The 27,047-nt window shown below is 41.0% G+C and overlaps 1 protein-coding gene across 1 annotated transcript in view; it reads right to left on the reverse strand.

Moving 5' to 3' along the window:
- Nucleotides 1-99: 99 nt before the first annotated feature.
- frem2b (FRAS1 related extracellular matrix 2b) overlaps nt 100-27,047 on the reverse strand; it is a 55,503-nt gene continuing 28,555 nt past the window's right edge. Inside the window, exons 4-24 of the mRNA XM_071497398.1 lie at nt 23,942-24,172; nt 22,176-22,301; nt 21,146-21,397; nt 12,660-12,809; nt 11,533-11,742; nt 11,220-11,417; nt 10,940-11,104; nt 10,498-10,680; nt 10,277-10,407; nt 9,986-10,141; nt 9,427-9,730; nt 9,072-9,203; nt 8,525-8,856; nt 6,177-6,369; nt 5,948-6,052; nt 5,588-5,715; nt 5,356-5,490; nt 4,207-4,333; nt 3,547-3,734; nt 3,306-3,452; nt 100-2,607 (exon numbers count right to left, since the gene is read on the reverse strand). Coding sequence (XP_071353499.1) covers nt 2,101-2,607; nt 3,306-3,452; nt 3,547-3,734; nt 4,207-4,333; nt 5,356-5,490; nt 5,588-5,715; nt 5,948-6,052; nt 6,177-6,369; nt 8,525-8,856; nt 9,072-9,203; nt 9,427-9,730; nt 9,986-10,141; nt 10,277-10,407; nt 10,498-10,680; nt 10,940-11,104; nt 11,220-11,417; nt 11,533-11,742; nt 12,660-12,809; nt 21,146-21,397; nt 22,176-22,301; nt 23,942-24,172 — 4,100 coding nt within the window. The 3' untranslated portion in view covers nt 100-2,100. The remainder of the gene's footprint in view (nt 2,608-3,305; nt 3,453-3,546; nt 3,735-4,206; nt 4,334-5,355; nt 5,491-5,587; nt 5,716-5,947; nt 6,053-6,176; nt 6,370-8,524; nt 8,857-9,071; nt 9,204-9,426; nt 9,731-9,985; nt 10,142-10,276; nt 10,408-10,497; nt 10,681-10,939; nt 11,105-11,219; nt 11,418-11,532; nt 11,743-12,659; nt 12,810-21,145; nt 21,398-22,175; nt 22,302-23,941; nt 24,173-27,047) is intronic.

A 27,047-nucleotide genomic window follows, 5' to 3' on the forward strand; every position in this document is an offset into this window, starting at 1 on the left:
GTAAAGGATCTATTATATTAGTTTTAAGGGCAATTCCCCAAAACACTCCTCAACTTGAAGCTGAAATGTACGATTCATCAAAAAACATAAAATTTCACATTGTTTTCTTGAAAAATTATTTATTTGCAGACCACGTTGTGCTTCTGGTCTATGTTACAAATACTTACAGCACATACAGTATGCATTTTTTTTTAACAATAACCATTCCCAAAACATCCAAATGGTATATTTATATGTAATACATATGTATATACATACATATGCATAAAAACGCTCAGAATGCACTCAGAGCATTAGAGTGAAAAAAAAAGAACCACAGTACATTGATACAGTGTTAAACCTAAATTAGCAAGCAAATTGTGCAGTGAAAAAAAAAAATCATACTTGGGGTAAACATTTCATGAAGGTATGATATCACAGGTTGCATAGAATTGTTTTCAATTTCAAAATAAAACTGCAAATAAATGCAACAATTATAAAGAAGTGACTATGAAGTTAGTGTCTCTTATACAATATATGAGGTAATCAGATTTTATGGCAATCTGGTGCCTGGATCTGAGAAAAACAAATAGAACAACAAACACTGATACGTGGAAAGCATGTATAATGCTTCATCAATTTGTGCACAATATTTTAATGCAAACATGGCACACAAACTGTATTTGTGTACTGTATATTCAATTTACAATAACAAACAAGTTATACGGTTTGAGACAGATAGGTTCAAAATTAAAAAGGGAGAGGAAATGATGTTATATGTATATATATATATATATATATATATATATATGTATATGTGTGTGTGTGTGTCAGCACTAAATAACAGTGAATTGAAAAATAAATAAATACATTTAAAACTAATGAACCAGGGAGAGGATTTCTGATAATAAAGATGAGGGTAAAATATTTCATTCCCTTTAAGTGAAATCTGATTGACCTATTCCATATTTCATGGTTTGAAGAAATTGAACAGCACAGTCATAATTTAGCCCTGTTGTGAGAGGGATTTAGAGTCCCTGCTACCTCTCTACTAAGCCATAGTAGTCAACACCTGCGTACTATTTGTGCCAAGAGCAAAGATAATTCCTGTTGGAAAGAGAGGATCTGGTACCGCTACTACTTAATTGTACATTGCAGACCAGCTGTCTTGAAAGTCGCTGAAATACTACAGACTCTAACAGTTTTACTAATCTCATTTGATTTAGTGCCATGTGTCAACCATAAAATCTTAAAATCATACAGTGTTTCAGCAACTAAATATTCGGGGGATGTAACAATAACAATTAGCTACTGATAAATACTGTTTTTCATGGGATACACTGTAAAATACAAACTGGTGGAAGTAGGCCAGATGCATTTGTCACAATTCCTTTTTCAAATCAGCATTGAGACTTTTCTTTTTTTTTTTAATAATTTCAAACAATCTTAAAATACAAAAATAAATGCATGCAAAAACATGAGCACAGGAAAACAATATTCCCTCAAATGTAAAAGATTTTTTTTTTCATTTGAGTTGGATGTCATGCTGATCACACAAGACAAACATAACACACAATGAAACCTCAAAATCCTGTGAGTTCGTAGGCACGCACTGAATCTAAGGACAAATCATTCTCTACAAGTACAGACAGGTTTACCCAGTGTAAGCAACCTATGACAGTGTCTTAATGCAGCAAATCAAACATACGAAGCCTGTTGTTAACAACTACTACAGTATGCAAAATATCCAGCTTCTCTTGACCTACTCAGTAAAACACCAAATGCCATACAAGTTAAGAGGCATCTTCTGTAGCACCTTTGGAAACACAATAACACCTTTTTTTTTTTTTTGGATCAAGTGGCATCAAAAGCAAATCAATAAGTGAGTGATGACAACTTGACAAGTGCCTTGAAACAGCTACTAACACAGTCTGTCTCCTAATTAGTGTCCAGACCGCTGTCTGGCCGTGGAAGTGATGCAGTATTTCAAGTAGATTTCTGAATGGAATCAAAGCTCTTGTAATTTGTGTTGCTTCACACACAATCTTCAATTTTTATCTAAATGTGAGGCACTTGCAAAACAAAAATATTAACTAAAACTCCCAATCATCAGTCTGTGTGTTAAACCTCCGAGCTGTCGCTGTTACTGAGGCCTTGTGTCATCATGGGCTCTGTGCTGCTGGAGTTCTTGGGCACGTCTTTCTTCTCCCGCTTGGACCGGATTAGTAAAACCACCACGATGACGATGAGAACCGTGAGGAGCAGCCCGACAAAGATACCAATGATCAACACTAGTCTATCGTCACTGTTGTCTCTCTGGTTGAGCTCATGGGGTACGACCCCTTTGGTGTAGATTTCCCTCTCTGGGCTCGTCCTCCTCTGGCTGCTGCGGTCCAGTGCGATGTGCAGGATGTTGGTGCCGCGATTGTTACTCACGCCAATCTCCTCTATTATGTCGGGCACATCGTTGGCTGATCTCCTGGTGCGATTTTGACCCTTGGGAAGCAGATTTGTCTGCTGGCTCATCACATGGTATTCCAGACTTCTCTTCCCTATGCCACGGTTGGCGTTGTCCCGAGAACGGACAGTGTAGATGGTGTGAATGTACCACTCTCTCCCTGCAGACACCTGGGGAGAGCGACAGTTATCATTTTAAAAAATGATAACTCTTTATGTCACAGCTTTCTGCAGAACATCAGTTCCCTTTGTTCCCTTGCCTTCTTCTCTTAATGGAGCTTAATAACTTAATAATCTTAATAATTATCTAACTGTTGTGGTATTTTCTTTCTGTACTGGACAAATATACACCACAAACATACAGTATGTCCAAAACAGAATCATTTTCAGCCATTGGAAAATGCTCCCCAGGCCTGTGAGACGTACTGATACTGAGTTTTTCTCCTTAATAAGCCAAGAAACACAGACCACTGACCAGAGGAAGCAATCTGGGCTCGACTGAGGGGGAGAGTCTGAGTCATTCATATAACCCTGTCATCAGAGGCCTTATAAGGGCCAGCTCACATGGTGACAGGATTGTTCACTCACAAAAAGGTTTCCATGAGGATGCAGAGAGTGTCAGGTCAGCAAGTCTTTTTTTTTCTCAGCTTCTTAAGAAGAAAAAGTAAAATATCAGTGGAAAAATATATCTTTTAAGGTCATGTTCTCTTATGCAGCACAGTATATTTTCATCTCGCTCTTTCCACTTGCTCCTCACACACTGGGATACCACAAGTTTACACCAGCTCCCTGGACTGGACTGCATCGCAGAGAGGTGGAATATGAAAGTGTGGACTATTGTGTATCTTGTACTTGACCTTGATACTGACCTGGAAGAGAGCTGAGGAATCCACTCGGAAACCATCTGACCCAGGCTGTCTCACCAGAGCTAAAGCGCCAGGGTCATCCACCGCCAGGAGGGCGTTGAAAGCTACGCTGCCAAATGAGCGGGCCTGGGTCTCTGGTTGGGCCTTATCCTGTAGTTAGAGGATGACACAGGAAAGAATATTTACCTCTGAAAGGACACCAAGCACATGCGACATGATGAGAGATATACTTTCTGTTACTTACAATGATCTTGAATCTGTAGAGTAGTGATGGAGCATCAGCCAGACAACCAAACTCAAATTTGCTGGGGTTGTATTTTGGGACATATCCATCAGCTCCGGTACACAGGAACACTTTTTCTATATTACAGATAAAGGAGTCGCCCAAGTTCTGCACTGGATCCACCATCACTCGGCCATAAACGGTATCCCCTGAAGGAAGAGAAATACAGTTCTCATCACTGAAAAACACATGTAACATATCACATGCGCATAAACTTGATGGGTTAACTGGAGGCTGAACTAAAAAAGGTTTTACATGATTGTATTTTTGCTCAGACAGCTAAAACTGCTCTTGATTCACTTTGACAGCAGCTTCAAGGACTTTTTCTTGTTGAGAAAAAAAATCCCCACGTAATTAGCTTGTTTTGGGAAAAGACATCAAAGTGGTCAAAATGACACTTCATGGAGGCCTCTCATGTTCCTTTCATTTTTATCCTGTTGAGTCAGGAAATAATGGGGAGCATTTCTGCTAAATCAACAGAAATATTCTTCACAGAGGGATTTCCTTTTGATCAGTAGAATGGAGTTAAGTCCCGGGAGCTAAGCAATGAAGCCTTGTTTGTTTTATTGTTTAATCCACAAACTTCCAAGTTCATTTTACGACTGAATGTTACTGCCTTACCCTGTGAGAAGGCAGTGTCACTCTCCTGTCCAAAGCCCATGGAGCCGTCTGAGAGCCAGAGCGTCCGTTTAGAGAGTAAGATCATCTGCGTGTTCAGACTGAACTCAGCAGCTACGGGGTCACTGACCTACAAACACCCAGAAGACAGACAAACACACACAAATCATATTTAGCGACAAAGCCCAGTTAAAAGTTAACACTAGAACCACTAGGTGAACCACCTTGTTTGATACGAGTCATCACATCATTACAATTTATATACAGTGCCTACAGTATATATACCCAGTAGAACAGGACACGTGATGACAATGCTTAATAAATAAATTAAAATGTATTACATACATTTATTTCATAAATACTGTAGTTCCAGTACTCTCAGTATTCATATTCTGGATAATCGGACCAATGCATGTGTCTGCAGGTTTGTTTGCTAACCAGATTATAGCTTCACAAACACAAGAATCTGCTTGCTTTTCTTAATTCCATATGCAGCAAGTGTGAGGGGAATACGTGTTGGTTGGGCAAAATAAGAAATTTCACAGAATCTCTCAGGGCTTGGGTTAATTTAGATGGGGATTTGTTTTTATTTTGATTAATTAATATGATCTGCTTTGCCATTATTTCTCTTGATGGTGTTTTGATGCTGGGGTGCTTAGATGTTGGTATCAGTATAAGGAGCCAGACACACAGCACTGTGGATACTGCTGAACTGATTAGAAGGGGGATGATGAATGAAGTGCGAAAAATTGCAGTTTTTTAAGTACTTGATTGGCTGAAGCAAAGCAGAGGGGAATTTACTCTTAGGTTTTTCAACTGAAGTCAACTGGATAATAGACAGAGACAGGAAAATAAACGAGTAAACAAGAACCATAGGAAGTAATGAATAAGGAGAAGGGCAGAATACATGAAAATTCTGATTTAACTTTCATAGGCAATTTCTTCAAATCTACAGAAACTGTTTGTATTTAAATAAGCATTTGTGACTAAATTCATAATTCAGTGTAGCTAAAATAACATATTTTGAATTGATAGCCGAGATTAATGTTTGTTTTGAATATCATTCTTTTTACATTGGTGTTAATTTTAAAAAGTATCATTGCTTATTTTGGCCCTATTTTCACTCAGTCCTGCCAGACAAGGTGAGGTTACCTGCTGAAAGCGGATATCCAGATCGAAGGTAAGAGGCTCTCTGGGATTGCAGACAGGAGGGATGGTGTACTCCAGGCTGGGAGGGGATGTACAGGGGACCAGCTTCAATGTGTATGTGCCGGAGTAGTCCCGCACCTGAGAGGGGAAATGATGGTGAGTAAAAATTAAGTGAAAAAAAAAAAAAATAGGAAAACAATTCAGCTGCTCTTCAGAAAGCAAAATGTTTCCTCACAGCAAAATCAGACACGAATGTCCACTGCTGGATGGGCTGGTTATAGGTTGGCTCACTCCTCACAAGACTGAGGTTAAAGGTCAAACCAGGGTGGTCCGGACACATGACCATGGAGGTGAGTGGTGAAGCTGATGGAAAAATACATCAATTAAATGATATGTACCACTACAATCAACTTCCTCAGTTGCAAGTTAAAAAACAAAAAAGATATAACTGACAAAAGGAGCCAAAAACTGAAGAGAATGAAACTCTCTTCTGCACTAATGAAATATTCTACATGGGGAAAAAAATTTATTTCAACTTTTATGCAAAATATTATCACATAAATTGAGCCTGTTAAACACAACACCACTTCTGTACCTGGATGTGCAAAAACAAACAAGCCCCTGAATCGAGCTTCAGTGCGGAAGTTGACGACGAGTCGTCCCTGCCCATTAATACGCATGCTGGTTGGGTAAAGGGCTCCTGCAAAGACAGTCACAGAGAGCTTTAATTAATTAAATTAATCTTTACCTAATTAATTTGCAATTCAGAGAACATGACATATTTATAAGGAATCCTCAGTTTTACAACACTGTTCAAATCTTGCCTTGTAGTTCAGCCTCTGGTGGGCTACCGATACCATCCCTCCATAAGATGGCAGTGTCGTACACAAATGTCAGCCTCAGCTCTGACTGCAAGTCAAAGTGCTGCCATCCTCCTGCTCCCACAGGGGAGTGGAAGACATAGGACACATGGAGTGGGACTCGTAGGGTCACATAGGACTGGACCAGATTCAACACCTGCAGTAAGAAAACAACACGATGTGTCAGAGCAAAAAATGTAATTCATACCTCACAGATTAACTTACCCTTGTTATAGAGATATCAAGAAGAAAACGTCCTGAATAAAGTGCACATACAATATCTCTGGAAATAAAGAACAGTATTCAGCCACTATAGCTGATTTAAGCAGGTTATGTTCTGATTAGTGCTTCAGTGAGTCTACAGATTGATTGGACTTGGCAACACATACTGTGCATTAGGGAACTTAAAGCACACTTTACTGGGAGATCAAGCCCATAATGTTAACTTAAAGTAGTCATCATTAGGTTCACTTGATAGTCCAGCTTTAAGATTATATGTATTTGCGTTTATTGACTCTAACCATTGCAGATGAAGTGCAACTGTATTTTTTATCTTTTCATCTAGATCAATTTAAAACATTCAAATGTGTAACCATAATATGTTGCTGTTTTTAGTTAAAACATTTACATCTATTTAGGATATTGAATTTCTCCCAACTTTCCCCCTCCAGCCCTAAAATGGTGAAAGGATTGTGAGTGGTGAAAGTCCTCGGAGGGAGTGCACTCTGGTATCTGCACTTTCCTCTGACCTGTGAGAGGTACCTGCCTGCACTGGTTCTGTGTTCATGTGGAGACGTGCCTAAACCTCTGGGCACAGAGAGCTCAAGCAAATGATTTGCAGAATGGCCTTCTGACAAAACCTGCTGGTCCTTAATAGTTTCCTGTGGGCCTGTTAAGCTGGGCACTAAACCCTACATTGCGACATGACACTGGCCCCGGCCTGTATGGAGCTGTCTCCGGTCCCCTGCCCACTTAGAGGATCACTCAGGTCACAGGGCACCCACAAACAAAGGTTATGTCTTCTTCCATTGATCCTGTCTTACAGAAAACTTAACCTGTGAATCAGTCCATACATTCAGTCCCCACACTGACTTTTAGCTCTATTCAACAGAAACCATAGCAACGTAATCTACATACAAAGCTGTACAAGAGCTGAATGTATACCACACTTCCCCTTGATGGAAAGACAATTGGGGCAAGAGCAATGTTTATTGCTAGATGTGTGTTCTTTAGGATTTTTGACGCTAGGTTGTCTAAAGGTAAAACCATTATTTTTTTTCATAATTAGATTTATATAAATTATTAGATGATATCTCTGATTGATGTGGTCACTGTTTAATGAAGACAGAAGGAGTCAGCATGCTTACCATTATCAGTTTCTTCACCTCAAGGCTACATTTTATATTACTACCAGCAGTCTGCTTACTTGTCAGGACATGTTTATTACTGTATGTGGCTACAGGCAGCAAAGTTCCACTTGTTGGGAAAGCCTGATATCACCTGGGTGATGCCTTTGTTATTAAATAAACCTGAAGCCATGTAAAATGAGAAACTGCCATTATAATAACAAACCAATATACAGAACATATATTTGCCAATCCTGCAGGGCTTTAATTAATAGTCCTCTGTGGGGAGTGTAGTGGAAGTTTTCACAATGATGTGCCCCGTGCACTCTTCCAACCCTTCTTTATCAACACGCTACTTTAATTAACTGCAAGTCAACTAACAGTAGGTTTCCAAGGTGAATGCAAATGTTGAAGGCTGCAAGGCTGGTGTGCCAGGAGGACAGAGAGGGCTTTAAGAACTCAACCTTACACCTCCACATATTAACAGCTGCCGCTGCAAAGAGAACACTGTGCACATAGCACAACACACAAAAGGGATCTTTTTATGAGACTGCTGGTTATTGACTTTCCACTTTGACAAGACAAATAATTGGTTCTACCAGGAACTGAAGGAAGCAGGGTGTCGGGTTAGTCATTACCACTGAGGTTAACATGGGTCTCCAGACAATAATGGATGATTTCTCTAGGGGCTGGGATTTACCACAGATCTTTAAAGTAAAACCAGGTTGGCAAGCAGGATTTTAATATGGCTGTAAATGATCAATCAGGATTGAAAATCCCAGTGGGTTTTGTAATGAAAATGAGCGAGACTTGTTGGAGGACAAAAAACAGACAAGGAGCTCCTGAGTCCACATTCCTGTCCTCAAGGGGTGCCATGGCTTTACTGAACTGACTCCTCGCACCTCACGTCAAGAGATGACAAAAGGGGTCAGAGGTAAGCTGAAGCTCAAAGGTGGGGTTGCTTACCTGTCCATCAGTCCCAATGGTGCCTCCACAGTCACTGAGCAGCTCAGACATGTCATAGTAGCTGGTGAATTCCCACAAACAAGCCTCCAGGTTGAGGTTTCTGTAGAATCGTAGTGTACTGGATCCCCTGAGGGAGGTGCTGTACTGGTATGGTGCGGTCTCACCGATCACTTCTGGATTTTTGGTGGCTTCAGTAAGGAAGCCATGGCGAGTTTTGACCTCCACATAGTCCAACAAATTAGAGCAGCGATGGTGGCCAACACGTGTCCCATCAGGGCTCAGTGTGAGCTCAAAGTTAGATAGGGGTCGGGTGGACACTATAGGCAACATACCTGAGGGAAGATACACAGGAAGCAGCTATAAGGTGTCAAAATTAGAACAAACTAACTTATGTAGCTTCTTATTAAAAGAATTTGGTTGATTAGTGACATATTGAACCACAAACTCCAGTTTTTCCGACCTCAAGAGGGTTTCAAACCAACAACCTGCCTCTAAGTGATATTTTCACTGATGAAACATTATTCTAAATACAATCTATGGTTCTTACCATCAATGTGCGGCATGGTGACAGTTAGTTTGATGAGGTTGGGATGGTCTGTGTCTTCTGCCCCGGTGTACCGCAGCTTGGCAGAGAAGGGCTCAGCCCCCACTGTGCCTACAAGACGAGGCTGGCACATTCCTGCAACCAGGCCGAAAAGAAAAAAGAAAAAAGAAAACATCAAACATTTTATTTTGCAAAAAATCCTCCACTGAAAGCCCTTTTATCTTTCAGTTTTCTGTCAGAGCAAGGACAGCAAGTACTGTGTTGGGAGAGCGAAACACAGCCAGCAGCTGCTTATCATGTTGAGCCATTTCCATGAGAGAGACTAAACATTTGAAGCTGGAGAATGAGCTGCACTCACCATCATCCATGCTGATAGACACTGTGGGACTGGTGAGTTCCAGACCTTCATCCCCATTAGAGTTCACAGCCCTTGCGGCACACTGGACCCTGGAACCAGCCTGGAAGTAGACTGAGTCCAAAGTGATGAGCTTGGAGGAGGTGAAGAAGGTATCAAAGTCAACTTCCCTCATGGGGCTGGTGACACCGTCAGGGCCGGTGGGGGCGCTAACAAGCCAACGATAACGGGTCAGGGTGTTGTTGATATTCTCGCTCACACAGATGGAGCCTGTCTTGTCGTAGTCTGGGTACTTGGGGTTGCAGGCCTGGAAAAAAGGAAAAGAAATGATGCTTATGAATGAATTGCAGCCAAGGTTAATTCTGTATATGACTGATAAGCTCTCAAGATAGGTGGTAATTTGGCAAAGTGTGCACATCTGCTAAATACCAACTCATAAAGAGTATTTTGCTTTCTGGAACTGCACTCGTGAGACAAAAAGCTTCACAAAGTGAACCATTAACAGAGTCAATGACTAAAAAGTCTATTACTAAGTATTCATGGGTCTATCAGTTGGACATACAGTGACACAAATGACAGGGTATCCAGCCACAGGGAGAGAGGCGCTGGTCCTGTCGATGTCATCGTAATGCAGCAGAGACACCACTCTGGGCACCGAGGGGAAGGTGACATCCGCCATGCTGTTGGTCTCTTCGATATAGATTATAGCTTTGCTCATCTGTTGATTGACAAGCAAGAGCAATTAAAAGGATGTTAACGGGGAGCAAATTGCTGCTACCTTGTAATGTGATAGCTAGTCAGGTAGTTACACACTTGACAGTTAAATTACACACTACTTCGGCTTAATTTTCACCTTTGTTTCTGCCACCATGTTCTCGTCAGGCTTCAGGTGGACAGTAAATGCCTCCCTCATTTCTCTGACACCATCATATAAAATCTCCACCTCCACATAGTGCTCTGTGTCACCCTCTTTGAACACAATTTCTGTCAAGAACGGAGAGATTTGACAATTATTTCGCTATCAAATTTCAAATCGTTACTGCCCTGATAACAGTGCCTGACAGTATCATTTACCCTCAGATATGGGATGGTAGTCCTCCCCCGAGGTAGCGGATCCGTCCTTGGTGTGAACTCGGACAACAGAGACCTTGGAGGTGTCTCCAACACGCAGCACTGGGATCTTCACCACCGACACTTGTCCACTTTCCTTCGGCTCATTCACGCTGAATTTGGTCTCTCCAAATCTAATAATCGCCTCTGAGAAAACATGGCACACAGTTTTAATAATGCTATTCAACTGTAACTGTATACCACATTCCACATATTAAACCTACTGTGTCTTTCTGAATCTGTTGCCTCAGGAGCAATATCATAAAAGACACAATGTTAAATCTGATCTAATTTAAAAAAAACTATTATTTTCACACAGTCACACAATCAAAAATTCTGCACATGGTGGCTTAAAATGAAACTATTGGAAGGAACAATCAATGATAAGAAAACAAAGCATTATTACTGTCTGCATCGTCTTTTATCTTGATGAGCGTCTCATTCTGCCCTCCAATAGATGCTCCAAATGGAGATTCACTCTTGGGGCTTCCCAAAACAAGACGGAGCTCTTCTTCTTCCTCATGCTCTGTGTCATCAACTAGTGCCAGCACACAAGGCTTCTCAATCTCTCCTGAAAAAAAAAAAAACAGTAAAGGGAAAATATATTGATTGTCCTTGTATTGAATTTTTTACAAATAAAGTAAGCACAAACCATACAAAGAAGGGACTAGGTTTTGCTACACCACCTGGTAAGAAGGTGATGATGGAGGCATCTGTGTTGGGCCTCTCATTGAAGTCCATCATGACCTGGGCCGTCCCCTGCCTGCTGTAACAGCGTACTGTGGACCTGTAGCTGATGTCACCACTTCGGTACACAGTAGCTGAGATCTGCCCTGAGTCCTCATTGCCCACATACACAGCATCACGGAACTGCACCTTTGGCACTGGAACAAGAAAATTAAACCCATAAATCAACACCAGAAATATAGTGTAAACATCATATATCACTACCTGTAACCTTTTGAATAAATTTTGATTACAACCAAGATTTTCACTCACAGTCAGAGACAGAGTCATTGATGTGGATGGTAGACTTGCTCGGCTCCCCGAGGATCCCATTCATAGGCATCCGTAGCACCAGTTCAAACTTCTCTGGCCCCTCCAGCACTGGCTGGCCCAGGTCATCCAGGATGGTCACCCGAAAAGTCTGCATGGTGACCCCCGGTGCAAAGTCCAGATTCCGGCTGATCCCCACATAATCTACACCAGCTGCTCAATAACACAATATAGGTCAGCTGTGTTTCAATGAACAGAGAAGAGAGCAGCTCATGGGAAATAGTGGACATAGCACGAATGGACTACAGTGCTTGATCATATTTCTACAGCAGCTCTCATGTTACATCATAATTCATCTGTGAATGTGAGGCCGTGAGTAAGATGAAATGATATACCCTGCATGCTGACAAAATGATGCTTTCTATCTCGTGGTCAATGGCCAAGAACAGTTGGAATTTGTTGTGTGATTAAAAGCGCACTGCAAGAAACTGGATATCTCCCCGAGCGCTAACAGGTTATTCATTTGCCATTCTTTGAGGAGACTGGGTATTGAGAGCTCAACCTTTGCCTGCAGGCTTTTCTCATGTACTTATGACCCAGATATGGGTGTTAAGTGTGGGCCTGCATTTCTTTCATGCTGCATATAATTAGATGCTAGTTATTTCTACGGCTATAATGCAGCCAGAGCAGAGATGTTATGAATCTGTGCAAGAGGGAGAAGACTGCCAGGGGGCAGGAGATAATAGAGGCTTTAGGGAAGGCTTGAGTTAGCAAGCAGTCTTAGAGTCCAAGCACTGACGTGCAGAACAATGAGCATGCATTCCTAAAGGTCTGTCCTCACTCAAACCACCATTATCTTCACAACACTGTGTATATACAATGCCTACAAGGCAAGGGCCCAGCAGAAAAGCCATGATTTCTCTCCTCCAAACCTAAAACATTGTTTACATTCCCCAGGCCGTCAACCCAACATATCCAGTGCTAACATCTCCTCGGACTCTTGAGCTCAGGAAAACAGTGACAAAAGTGACGGGGTGACGACTAAAGTCCATTGTTTTCTGCAGTTTACACTTCTCTAAGCACTAACTACACAAAGCTGGGAGAGAAAGGAACCTTGCATGGACACATACCCTCAGCTGAGACAGGCTCTGTCTTTCTGGAGCGCACTGTGACAGTTCCTCCTTTGGAAAGATCAGTCCCTGTCCTCCAGACCTGCACCTCCACAAAGCCATCGCTCTCATCCACATGGTAGTCTGTGTTGCCAAAGTAGAAGACGGGAGCTGGGAAGAACAACAGTGGAAGGAGTGAATAAGATGAGGGAAAGCACACAGGAGGATGTAATCCATAATCATCTTCTAGCTGTTTCACCACAGGATACTTGAATGCCTGATGTAATTGCTGAGTTGAATCTGTAATAGCTAGCATACTCAGTAAGATTACCTCTGATTACAGGAGAAACTGAGGGAATGCTTCCATAGAAACACCAGCAGGTAGTAAACACTGTAATTGTAGCCCTTAAACAACACTTTCTAACTTCCTGGAATGATGTTTTGGGGGGATTTTTACATCTGCAACAAGTATTAAACAACAAAATGCAACCTGAAGGCAGAGCTGAATTTCCTGGTTTTTCTCTAGATGAGCCTGGTTCTGGAGCTGACTTTGATAGTGATGGGTCTGAGAGTCAGACAGGAGGCCTGACAGGAGGTCTGGGGGATGTAGAGCTCAATGTGCCAGCCCAGGCCTGCCTGACTACAATTAGTGTTTCTATGAGCTGAGATTCCACTGCAGCCAAACTCACCCACTGTTATTCTACTTAACCCTTTCAGAGCATGTTTCCTCTCAGCGATGTACGACATATCATGACACTCGAGAAGTGGCTTCTTAAGGACTTGGACCTCTGTGATTGTTCCCTTTGGGAGATGCAGTCAGCGACTGTAACTATGTAAGAATTCCCAACACAAAGAGACTATTTATGGACTTGAACTGCAGGGAGTCAGTCATAGTCCATTAGAGCAATACAGAAATAACACGAGCAGCCAAAAGCTGAAACCAATCCAAAGAAGCAATTTTTACTTACAATATGCTCACCTTCTCATAATAGATCAAACACATCATTGTTTTGACTAAAGGGAATACACCACTACTGAGCAGTGAAAATCTGCAACTGTGACCACATAATGAATAAATTAATTGAATGGCGATGGCCATGGGCAAAGTTGTGGTTTCCATGACAATGGAACTCTGCACCATCCCTGCTCTGCACTTACAAAACGGTACTTCGCTGCTTCTCACCACACAGTATGAGGCAGAAAATAGAGTGGGGACGTGGGACTTGGCGGTAAATGCATTGAACAAAAACAAATCCATACTGTTGTAACTGTGATTGTACTACAATGTATCTAATGAAACCAAAACATAAGAGCAGGAAAAAAAAAGATATTAACTGTCAGTCAACAGTGCTCCCAGGCACAATTACTGATCAGGAAAAAAGTGTATTTCATTTTGCACAATATAACTAATCTTCCAAGTAATTTGAGTCTGAGATGATATTGCATGTTTTGATGAAGTCTGCTTTGTCAGTAAAAGCTCCATATTAGCAAGATAAGACATGTTCTAAAGGGGAATAGACTTTTTATACAAAGCTTGATTTGTGGTTCTCAGAGCAGCCTTCTCTGTGGTTATAATAATGTTATTCCCAAGTGCAAGCAAAGGACAGAAAATTTTTATGCTTTAATCTGTCCTGAGAGCATAGCCTAGGACAATGAGTGCTGCATCAAGAGGCTTGCAGCTGCCAGAGTTTCTCTCCACAGAGAAACCAAACAAAGATGGTTTTGGCTGCCTGCACTGGGTCCCAACAGGAGGGGTAATCAGATCTACTAGCCTGAGGACGGCAGCCAGGAACTCAGGCCCTGTTGTACCAGTCCAGTAATCAGATAAGGTTTGTGCAGCAGACAAACAGTGAGCTTCAAAGAGCTACGCCCCATTAACTGAAAGGTAAACCACTGGCTCTTGGGCTCCAGCAACCAAGCAGCAGCAGCAGCCTCCTATGCCACAAAGCACATCTAAGGTTACATGAATGTAAGTGGAGATTATCCAGACTAAATATGTAAAACTATATAAGATGCATAAACCCTCATTTATTCAGAAAAAATGCCACTTTTTACTTTAGTCTCTTCAAATCTAAATTGTGGTCTTCTTTAAGTTTTGATGGTTGTTTGAAATGATAATGAACAAAATATTGATTTAAAAAGAACAAGCCCAATGTCTCCTGGTAAATCAAAAATACAAAACTTAAGCCAGAAATAAGAGCACCTTACTTAAAGTCATTATGCTTGTCCATGTATTGTGCAACATGCTTGAAGAGCAAAGCCAAACAAAGGAAATATCTTTACTGTTGCATATGTATGAACATAAAATAAGAGAGGAGGCACAAGGAGAGACACAGGCATCCCTAAGGGAACTGTTGCACTCCCACTGACTGCTTGATTTCACTTGAACTTTGCATGACATTCCCACAGCGCTAAGTGGCTTCTCGAATGGTAAGATTCAATTGAGCCCTGGCAAATGCTCTTCTGCCCACTGTGTGCTCGACAGATTTCTCTCCAGCAGCAAACGCCTACAAGAGCAGCTCCATATTCAAAGCGGAGTAATATACAACTTTAACCAACTAACTGTGGGAAATGCTCAAATTTTCAAAGCAGGCTATGGATTGAGCATCTTAAGTCTTGTCGATTAAAGTAAGAACCTGTCTGGTTCGGTGCTTTGGACATCTGTTTATATCCAAATGAATGGGAATCCAGGTGAAACATAATGATAGGGTTTGTGGGTTCCCCCTTGATTCATCCCCATCCAGGATATACTGCACACGCACAGGACCCGCCCATCTTTAAAACAGCTCATAATCATACCTTTAGAACCAGGATGAAATTTACAGGCAACTGACACTAGACTATAAATGCACGAGTCAAGTCCTGCTGTGCAAGCATTCTCATGTCCTGTAGACCCAACCACAAAAACATTTTCCCGGATGCAGAGTCAATATCAAACAGCAATTACCTCTGCAAGAAAGAACAAGTTTCTCCAAATCTGTCACAGGCAAAGCAGGAGAACAAACTGTAAGGATGTGGCCGTGTATGTGCAGATGGTCTGCTGTTAATAGCAGGTATTCTGAGGGTAGCAGCTGTTCATGCATACTACTGTAAAACCCTGGACAGCTTGTAAATTTTACGGTCTTTTAATGCTAAACTGCCAGAAGACTTACCTTTATGCAGAGAATGGTAATCATAATTCATGACCCTTTTCAGCAGCAGCAGCTCTACAGCATCATGTGTCTATTAGTGCATTAGTTGCAGGCTTCAGTGTATGTGTGTGTGTAAAGTTTGAAAGACTATTAGGCATGTTTAGATTGTACTATTAGCAATATAAAACAACAACCAGATATAACCTTTTGCACACATGCACACACAGGTTTCTGCTAATTACCCCACTCCCTTTTATCTTTTATTGAGCTTATCATTTTGTACTTGGTTTTGTTTAGTATTTCCTTTAAAGTTGTGTCATGCTGTCATTAAGCGCTATTGCCGTACTTATCCTTACTTATTTTTTGGCTACTGTTAATCTTTTTAAATTGATTGCTCCTCTACATCTTTTGTTTTTTTTAGATGTTTACACATAACCAGATTAACTTTCTAAAATCTAGTCCTCCCCCTCTCTGTTAATTGTATGGGACACACCTGTATAATGTCAGTTGATACTTTGGTGTAGTGGTGCATGTACAAACAAATCTTTAATTAATCTTATTACTACAAACCAGGCAGACAATCAGTCTGAGGTTTAGGGTTTCAGGGTATTTGCTCACTATGCCCTCCAGGTAATTCAGCCTTGTCTGACAGACAAGTCTGCAGAGTTGTGTTTGGAGCCGTTACCTTGCAAGGTTTCAGACTATCCCTGCCAGGTCTTACCCCTGCTGAGCAGACAGCCTGAACAACCAGCAGGGATCGAAAGTGCAGCAGGCAGACAATGATCCCTGACCACCTTTGCACTCATGTGGACTGACAATTGTGTTTGTTAGAGGGTCTGGTCAAACTTGACGCATAGCAGCTGAGAACTTATCTTGCATGGGTAAATATTGTAACTTTACTCTGCCTTAATGACCAAACGTGACATGATTGATTGTTTCTTCATCTGCATTCACAGAATAGCAACTGGATCTTGTTAGGAGATATCATGGTGTATACCATGAGATGACAGAAATGTGTTAGCCATCATAGATTCTCCACTATCCCTTCAATATCTCTGTTTATATTAGGATATTGATGCAAGAGTTCTAAATCAGTTAGCAGTTGCTTTGGCAATATTAGCTCAGCAAAATGTTTGCATCAATGTAATTATTTTTCATTGATTTTGTACTTATTCTTCAGCACTTGGATTAGTCAAAAGTTGAAAAATTGACATTCAAGTTTTTCGGCATTGTTCAACACAATGAATTGAGAGGTGGGCCTTAGTTAGTGTGGTAATTGGAGATTTGTGTTAAGTTGTTTTCACTCATTTGAACTCTACTAGTTAACTGGCAGCATACAGGTCCTGTTTTGTGTTATGATAATATTAGCTGACTTTCAATGTCAACGTTGAACGTCTCCCTAGACAAGCTGCTCGACATATCTGAACAGATTGGAGCGACTGACAGCACATTTTCCACACTCATTCAGGCGAAGCACTTGGACCAGCTGGTGGTGTCTGAGGGTCTCACGTAGTCACATGGATCTCAGTTTTCCTGCCTCTAGCACCAGTACAAGTTCCCTCCAGCTGTAGCCTACATATTCAAATGACATGTCCAGATCTGTGAGTTAACTTCACAACAAAATCTTTAGGCTAAGATTAGGCTATAGACAGGTGATTCAGTGGTTGCCTAGCAACAACAACAAAAAAAAAAAACACACAGCACTTCTGTTTATTTAAATTGTAACCTTCAATGAAAAAAGGCAGTGCAGACCACCTCTGTCTGACTGCAGCCTAAAGCATGCATTTAAACTCAGAATAAGTGAAAAAGAATTCTCAAACTCAATTACTGTTTTATACTTATGGGTAATTTCAGTAAATGTACTAAATTTTATCTACCCAATCATTTTTGTCTGAGTGAAAGTACTGTGGACTCAAATCCCACAACCCAGGAGGGATTTTCTTGAGTTCTGAGTTTCTCGCGTTTTTCTGTCAGATATCAGATGCCACGAAATTTCCTTCATAGACATAAACATCAAAAGTCTGGCAGTTTTCATTCCAAAGAAAGATTTTAATTACTCTCCATCTGTGGGTGAAAGTGTGCTGATGAGTTAAACGAGTGTTTTGGTTGGAAAGAAAACATCTCTTCCAAAGCACAGACCTTCAAATCTGGTTGCTAGTGCAGTAAACTTCAGCTCATTCAGGTGTAAATTGTCAGATTAACATCAGACTCCTGGCACACAATGCAAGCTCCGCCTCCTACTGCACGTGTTGTTTCTTCCACATGCTTGTACCTTCGTAGGTGGCCAGGACTGTGTGTTCACACGGAGCAGGGAGTGCATATGCTGGTGCCCTGTGGCTTTTAATTTCATCATACTGTGCTACCCTGGTTTGCTGGCTTGGGAAGAAGATTCCTTGCTGACATGCACTTTTTGCTGATATCAGTAGTGTGTGTTTCTAAGAACCAGGTACTAACAGGTGCTTGGTCAGAAACACGCTCCTTTCTCCCATGTACAGGACCCACTGGACAGCTATTTCTAAAAGGGCTGACAAAGACGGATGTGATGCCCCCATTTGCCTCCCTTCCATATATACTGTTGTGGAGTTAGGAAAGGAATGTGGGTTACTTACTTAAATTTAATACATCGCGAGGTTCGGTGTACTGAAAGTGGGAATGAATCTAACGCTGCCTTTCTACAGGAGATTGGTTTTGCTCTGCTTTCCTCAGAGCTTGGCTATTTACCATTTATTTCACCATCAGTGCTCACGCTGTTTCATTATCACCTCCTTCAGGGGGATACTTCTCCCAATTCTTCAAGTTCCATTTATTCAGTGAAAGCCAGCAACCTAAACACCTCCAACACCTAATCCAAATGATACTTTAGAGGATTTGCCGTGCCAACTTAACATGTGTTGCGTGCGCATGTGTGTGTATGTGTGTACAGGCAATCAATCTGATGTCAGGTACTCGTGTCTCTATAACAAGGAGCCAACTTGTCAAACAACAGCTCCAGGCGTAGTTTCTCCCCACGACACACAAAGAAAGTCTAGAAAGAAATAAATCTAACACATAAATAAAACACAAAGAAAGGATGTTTCCACAAAAGGCGGCTGTATTCTGGTCCTTACAATCATGCTGTATAGAGGCACCCTTGTGAGTTTGCCGCTTTGTGACAACTGATAAGCATAAGAAGACTTTGATTGTCACAGATAAAGCAGGAATAAACCTGTGTATTGACTGCTAACACTGGTTCTCACTGGCTCTGAGTCGAGTTAATTCTGTGATGCACTGAGCCTTCTTTTCTACTGTTTCTGTGCGATAATACACTAAGGACCTGTAATGCAGGCAAGGCTCTGCCAGCAGGTCTTAAATCTGCGGAGTAAAAACATTTCTTAGTGCATTTTGTAATGAATAGACTTTTCAAGCCACAAAAATTGGATTACTCAGTCAAGTCATTGTTTATAACGGTTGAGATAAAACAGCACACTGGCTGACTATAAAGCCGGGGCAGCCATAAAATAGAGTTTGCCTTCCTCAACTCTATGAAAATGCAGTAATGGATGAACATGAACATGTTATTTATCAGTTGCAGGAAGCTGTGCCCCACTAAAGGAGCAGTTCCTTAAACCATTTACCCTTCGCCTTTGTCCTTCGGAGACCACTTCCGAAGCAAACTTCAAGTTGGCTTATCTTAACCTATGTAGCACTTCCTAACATGCATGTGATTTGTTTGTTGATCTCCTTGTTTCTCAAACAGCGTTAAGATTTCCTTAACCCTCATTCTAAACGTAAATGACAAAGAGCCGTATGTGACTGAGCCAGACAGTCAAAGTAAGAGATTAATCAATAATATCTACAATCGATGAGCTCTCTGGCAGTTGTAAAGACAAGCATGACTTGCAGTCTTAGGGTCAGAGCCATCCATAAAGACCGTGACACTGTTTGGAAATGTAATAGCTGCAGTGATAAAACGCTTCTTTGTAAAGCAGGCTGTGAGGTCATAAGGACTGACTGTTGAACATCCTATTAAAAACTTGTGTGTCTCAGCGGCTGTCTCGGCAGCCTGGAGTAAATACCCAGGAGTAGCGGAGGTGAAAAGGCCCGGTGCTCACTCTCAGGTTACACCGGACGCTGCTACAGTGCGACAAACATTCCAGACACGTAACCTCGTCCTTCCTCGAGCAGGTCAAACAAATCCACTTGAAGTGTGTCTGCCTCAAGTCCCACGGGAATAGAAGGGGAAAATAACCTGTTACACAGTCTGAAAACTGCTGTGGACCTCTTTACCGCACAGATGCTTCACATCCTTAGGACCAATTTTGGCTGTATTGTGAAGGTTATCATGCTGAGGAAAAAGGTGCAAACAGCAGTACTACCATCACGGACCAAAAACAACACGTTTCATTTCAGGTTCGACTGTCACTAGCTAGCTGGTTTAGCACTACACTCAAATCACGACATTTTTACAAATTAAAGTCTATGATTTTTTCCGCTGCATCTATGAAAGGGAGGGGTCTAATGGAGGAGATTCAAATAAATCTCAATGAAGCTAGCTTCTGTTAATTATGAGCAAAAAAAAAAAATCATGATTTTCTGGCAAATTAAATATAAGCAATTAGATAATAGAACGCTTTCTAGCTTCTAATGTGCTGTGATTCAAGGAATAAAAGACGGTTCCACAATCACATCAGGTTTTTCAGGTCCAGCGTTGCCTTGCCTGCGATCACAGAGTCTTGACTTCACAGCAGTGCTTCCGGAGATAGTCGGAGTGATAGGGAACTAAGGAACGGCCGTCAGGTGTTGGGGAACAAAGAGGCGTCAGGGAGATATGGGAGACTATCAGCCCTCCAGTCTGAGCCTGCAGATATGAGATAAAGGCTTTGCCTCCAGGAAGGCAGGAGGCTCACACACTCAAACGCTTTCTCCCCGAGACACTGCCAGACAGGCAGAAACACACAGAAAAAAAATTCAAACACACATTACACACGCACACCAACATGTTTGCTGTCTGTCTGCCCACCTGCCTATATCTGTTCTCTCTCTGCATGAATTTATGCGGCTAAAAATATTGTCTTTGCAAAACTTTTTCAAAACTAATTTTCAGTTACTGTTGAAGTGCTAATCCATTTCACATATAACATCAGAGATTGCACAAATACTGTATCACTTCAAACTAAATCGGACAAAAGCCTTTCTAGCCACGAAATAAATTCCTGCGTCCTTTTCTTGAGGCTTTAATCAGAATTGAAAAACCTTGACAAATGAAAGGAAAAAGCACAAAAACTTTGTCTCGAGACGTCACAAAGCAATTTAAGAATCAAAGTCCTTTAATTTCTTGTACATGCACAGACTATTGGGTTCTATTTCACACTTAAGATCAGTGAAATGTCATCTTACCGTCATCTGTATCAGGTATGATTGTGATTCTGGCTGTGGGAAACTCAGAGCCCAGTCGGCCCCCCATGGGCATACTGAGGGTGACATTGAAGCTTTCCTCGTCTTCATACAAGGAGTCATCAATGATCACAACCCGGCAGGATTTCTCCACCTCTCCTTTGTCAAAACGCAGGATGCTGTGATGGTCCTCGGGCCTGGAGATGTAATCAGAGTAGGACAGCACTGTGGTGGGGATGGTGCCTGTGGCCGAGACTGAGTGCACAGAAAACAGAATTACAGAGAGCAGAGTTAATGATCCAAACTCTGCCATAACACAGTATACTTTTCTTCACATAAAAATCTTTATATAAATATGATTTCCTTTATTTTTTTTTTCATGAAAAATGTTTATATGTATCATTGAAATGCTGCCTTTATTAGGCCTGGAAATAATTGTCTTAACCCACTCACTCACTTACTTTCGTTTAATGTCAAACACATCAGAAGAACAACCGTCTTTCTCCAATTACAAGAAAGCCTGCTTCAGACAAGAGTAACCTTCACTCTCCACTGCATTTTACCATTTACAGAAACATTTAATCCAATATGGATCTTGATCAGGTCATTTTCTTTGCACTTCCTCTTCTATTCTTAAAGGTTACATCTTGTGAAAATCAAACAGCTGCCATCAAGTCAATGATGAGAGGCAGACCAGCTTATGGTTTGTCTTTTCTCTGATGCAATGATTAACTGTCGCCCTGCGCCTACTTTTGATGTGCAAGAATGTGACTCTTTCAGACACTGAGCAGTGCAATCCAGTGCAAAAACCATTATTTGTGCTTCAGTTGTGTTTCACCATTTTTTTTTTTACATTCACCATCTGCCTCTCTGACACATGATGGCAAGATGAGTGATAAGCACTGGGGTCCAGCTGAGGGAGAGGAGGGCAACACTTCATTCCCACGGGAAACATGGTCCTTGCCAGTATTTCTATTCCAGCAAATACACAGAGTTGTATCAATGAAACTGCAACACTTTGTGTTTGTGTTACCTTGCTGGGTGTAGCAGATGACCATGAGCTCCTGACTGACATCCCCACTCCTGCGCACAGGGATGAGCAGCTCACCGATGTCCTCCTCTATGTTGTACACAGCTGAGGGTATGAACACTGTCGATTCTGTGTGCAAGAAAAAAAAGAAAACAGACATCAACACATTAGATCATTACTGTGATACAGTGTGTTAATGTGATTTGAGCAGAATGCTTTATTAGAAAGTCACATCTGACTTTTGATATGAGGAAACTGCCTACGTATGATCGGCTCTCTGGCAAATTGAATGTGACAAACTGAACGTGAAGTGAATACATCAAATCATATGTGACATTATTTACATAATAAACCTTTAATATGCAGGTTTACAGCTTGTGCACTGGGACAAATGATAGCTTTCATTACAGCTCTGCTGATTCCATCATGTGTTATCAAAACCCATCATCTCCAGTTTATTTATCTGCATCAAATATTCCAACCTAGAGTCGGCTTACACAATATGACCCAGAGAGACGTTGCTGGTTATTGACCCGTTACGTTATACAGATGGATGTGGAAAATGTAATCTATAAGATCACGAATCCTTTAGAGAATTAAAAAACAATGTATACAAATATGTCTCCCACACTTACTTTCATTTAAGAAGTCTATTGTAAGTTGCCAGCATAAATTGCTAAAACAAAAAGGTGGCTTCATTCTGTTTACAGGCAGACACACATCAAACCATTTGTATTTTTTTGCTCAGTGGTTTTACTGGCAGCTCTCCTGTGGGACACTTTATCCATATTTATATCATGTAATTCTCTATCCCAGCCCTATCACACTCAAGCTGTTTTCAGAAACATGGTTCATCAGTTCAAGCAGGGCTTCTTCCGTATCTACATTATCTATATTTTATATGCATGGGAGGTCAGCACATGGTTATCTCCATATCTCTTTGACCTTGTTTATAGACTCCCACGGAAAGAAAATGTTTCCCATCAAAGCTCTTTAACAATGTTCATAATCAAGTTGGGTTCAAGTTGCTAGTTCCCCTCAGCTTTCAGTCTTTATGTGAATTAATGTTGTATTTAAAATATGGTCTGTTCTGATGCCGTCAGACAGATGGACAGAAGCATTTCCCCAGTCAATCCTCAAAATAAATACATTTAAGATTAGGACTGAAGGATTCCTGGACCTAAACGGAGATCTTTGGTTTGACAGAAAAAAAAAATCTACTTTGAGATTCTCTCACACAATCGATCATTTTAGTTTAGCTACTTTCCCTAAAAATGGATTGCCTTTGTTCTCTTCTTTCTTTATCCATTTTTCATTCGAACCCGCAGAGAAACAGCATGTACTGTGCACATGTTGTTGGCAATCAAAGTAACCAGCTAGTGTGTTATGAGTGCACCACTCATGGAGGTAGCACTCCTCTTTCAAAATGAAATTGACATCTTTGTGTCTTCTACAATGGATTTCTTTCTGCATGATTGTTGAACATCAAATGATGGGTTAGCAGTGACATCAAATGCTAAATGATATTTCACATCACTGAAAAATGTTCTGCTGTCAAACTCTAAGACTTGAGTGTGTTGCATTGGTACAATGCCAGTGTTTGCTTTTGTTGAGAGTATTTTTTCACAGGGAAAAACTATATTACTATTGAAGCTTTTTCAGAGGGTATAATGTCACTAACACTTCGCACTATCCCAATTTGAAGAAATGTAATTCCATGCAAACATTTGAATTAATATTAAATCCCTTAAAGTGAAATCATTTCTGACCATCATCAGGGTCCAGGATCTCCACTGTAGTGACCTCTGGGAATTCAAGGGCTGCCATCACGGGCTCAGACAGAACAATCTGGAAGGTCTCTGACACTTCATATTCGCTGTCTGACAGGATCCGGACCTTCCAGGTGGCTGTGGTCTGGCCGGGGTTGAACTGCACCTGTTTTTGAGATTTGCCCCGGAAGTCTTTGTCCTTTTCTGCAGTGCCGTCCTTTGTTCCAATACCTTTGGAAGGACATAGAAAAAAGTTGGTTATTATAACAATCAAATAACATCTGCTAAACCAAATATATACCATACATCAGAATGTATCACCTTTGTCAACCTTTAACATGTATTTCATATATTTATCTTGAACAAAAAACACATTTCTTTAATCTTTTAAGCTCTGGAACTATGAATGGTCATTGTTATATAGATATTGTCAATAACATATTTAATTAAACTACTGTTTTTCATCTCCTGTAAAACCGGGAAATGTCACGACCTAGTTGGTCTAAGCTGGCAATATCTGCCCATCTTGGGATTTAGTTTCCCACCCCCAGAGTTTGAAATGGCCATGGTGAGAATAAAGCCAATTATCCCTCATGTCAGCCTGGTCTCAGCAGAAGTAGTTGGAGGGTGGCTTGCGTTGTCTGACCTTCAGCATGTGAGCTGTTTGATGGGGCTTACAGTCACTATAGCTGTGACCCTGGCAGGATTCCTGTTGAGAAGGAGCACTGAAGCTGGTGAAATGTCACACAGCCTCTCCATTGTTTTTGCTAACTGGTCACACAATACGCAGCAGGGGTCTGGCAGTAAATAGAAAGAACATGGCTACACACCCCAAGGCAATCCTGCAGGCTACCGCAAATGTAGAAAACAAGAAATTATGGGATGAAAGAAGCACTGGAGTAACAGAAACTTAAAAAAAAAAAAATAGAAGAAAAAAATGCTGTTTGTTCACAACTGAAAGAGAAAGTAGAAGAGAAAAACTGAACTATCACATCAAAACTACCCATAAGATCTTCAATACACCACAGATTGAGAAATGCATGAGTTTGGGTTTTAAAGAAAATTACCATTCTGTTCTTTGATGAAAATAAAAAGTGGGCTTTGATATGCAAGTACAGACAGAAGGAAAAGGCCCCTGCACATATGTGCTGAGATAAAATGGTGAAGCTCAATGGAGCTTGAAAATCAGCAGTCTTCAAAGAGTAGCTATAGAGGGGAGAGTGTGATTTTCTTATAATTCTTATATCTCCTGCACAAAGCTTCGATTGGATGGCCCTGATCACAGCAGTAACTCTGAGGCTTTCTGAGGCAGGTGCAGCCTCCAAACCGGTGCCACCTGCACTGTGCACATTGACCAATGAAGCAACAGTCCACCAGTGGGCTCCTCAGATCAGTGTTCACTCAGGCGGAGCTGGGCAAGAAGAGATAGCCCTCTTCATAAGAGGGCTCTGGCCTGGGATCAGTCACTATCTCATCACAACACTGAGGCAGATGGGCGGCTTGAATTGTCAGGCTGCTCTGGTGGCCTATTTATGCTGGTTAATCAAAACGATTTGCTTCTTTTGCTCTCCTATCCTCACCGCAGCAGAGGAAGAGGGAAACTCCAAGTGATCACTGTGAGAAAGTAATGAATACCCATTGCCGTGAAGGATACCACTTTACTGAGACAACATACTGGTTGTTAGTTGTGCACTAAGGGCATGCTGCATGTTTTTGAAGCATAATGATAAAATAATCTTTCCAAAATAACTATTTCTTGTTTCAAACTAAAACCACAGTTAATTATTTTAGCCTCCGTGTAGCTGTGTTACTTTCTGTAGATTTGAATATATACACGTTACACCCTATAAACAAGGGCAACACATTAGAAAAATTACAAATTGGCATTGTAATAGCATACCCAAACAGTTTCTGTTCAGTCTTTTAGTCATGCAACTGTTTTTCTTGGCTGGAAATTAAAAAAAGAAATATTTCCAAGGCTATTTGACAAAAACAGAACAGAGTGGTGTGTGATCAAAGAATTACTGCCTGGGGATGTAAACATGTACTCACTTACTGTAATGCGAATGCATTTAGAAAAAGAAACTTTATTGCTATTGGTACTTTGCGGCCATTGTCGAAACAAAATGGTTCTGACTTGAAAAAGACTCAAAATTGCACCTTCCTTTGTGCACTTTCCATCACCAGCATGGAGAGGTATATCCTCCTCCCTCATGCACTATCATTCGCCTTCATGCTGCCTCAATCATAAGAAAATTGCATTGTGAAAGCTATGGTTTGGACTTGAAAGCACAGAACAGTCATTGCAAGGGATATTTTCTCATGGCAACAAACATAGAGTGCAAGTTCAAAGTAGTGCTCATTTCATTTATAATGTAGCCATTAATAAAATAGCAGTGTTGCCAGTGAATCAAAAGAAGGGATAATTATTATATACACTGTTTTGTTGTTTAATATTGCAAAAAGATCACTGTGGGGTCATCACACAGGCATTTCAGCTCATTTTTTCATTTCTGTTTCCTTTGTTCTTACATCTTTTCAACATGGACAACAAAATATAAGTTCTTATTTCACAGTTATTTACGCTTTACTGTCAATTATCACCAGCTATATCTGCCTGCAGTACAGTATATGATGATATGCATGTCTTTTATTGCACTGAGGAGATATGCTGTGCAGCGCTAGAAAGGTCAGCAGAATTAGCATATAACCACAGAGATGTCTCATTAGTCCAAGGCCGTGGGGTGTACAAAGATATAGAACACAGTACAGTAAATTATTCTATGGGATTTGACCTTTGACATTCGCTCATTTTAATCAGGCCTCATCTATGTAGACAGATTAAATGGCAGCAGGAAAAAAAGGCTATTTGTGCCCCTGGTAAGAATTCCTTCCACCCATAAACTTTTTTTTTGTTTGTTTTTGGTTGTTTTTTTTGACAGTATTGACAGCTATTGTCCATTTTGTTCCAGGCAGTAAATTACCTTGACTAACATTTGGAGTGGCGTCTTTCTGTGGCCACCAACTTCGGGTGACCTTTCTCATGTGCACATGCCGTCCCTGAGGGATTGTCCTGTGCCATTGTGTGATTGGAATGTAAATATCA

This window comes from Trachinotus anak, unplaced genomic scaffold (assembly GCF_046630095.1).
Source record: "Trachinotus anak isolate AG129_WGS33_773 ecotype Australia unplaced genomic scaffold, CSIRO_AGI_Tana_v1 ptg000014l, whole genome shotgun sequence".
Classification (NCBI taxonomy): Eukaryota; Metazoa; Chordata; class Actinopteri; order Carangiformes; family Carangidae; genus Trachinotus; species Trachinotus anak.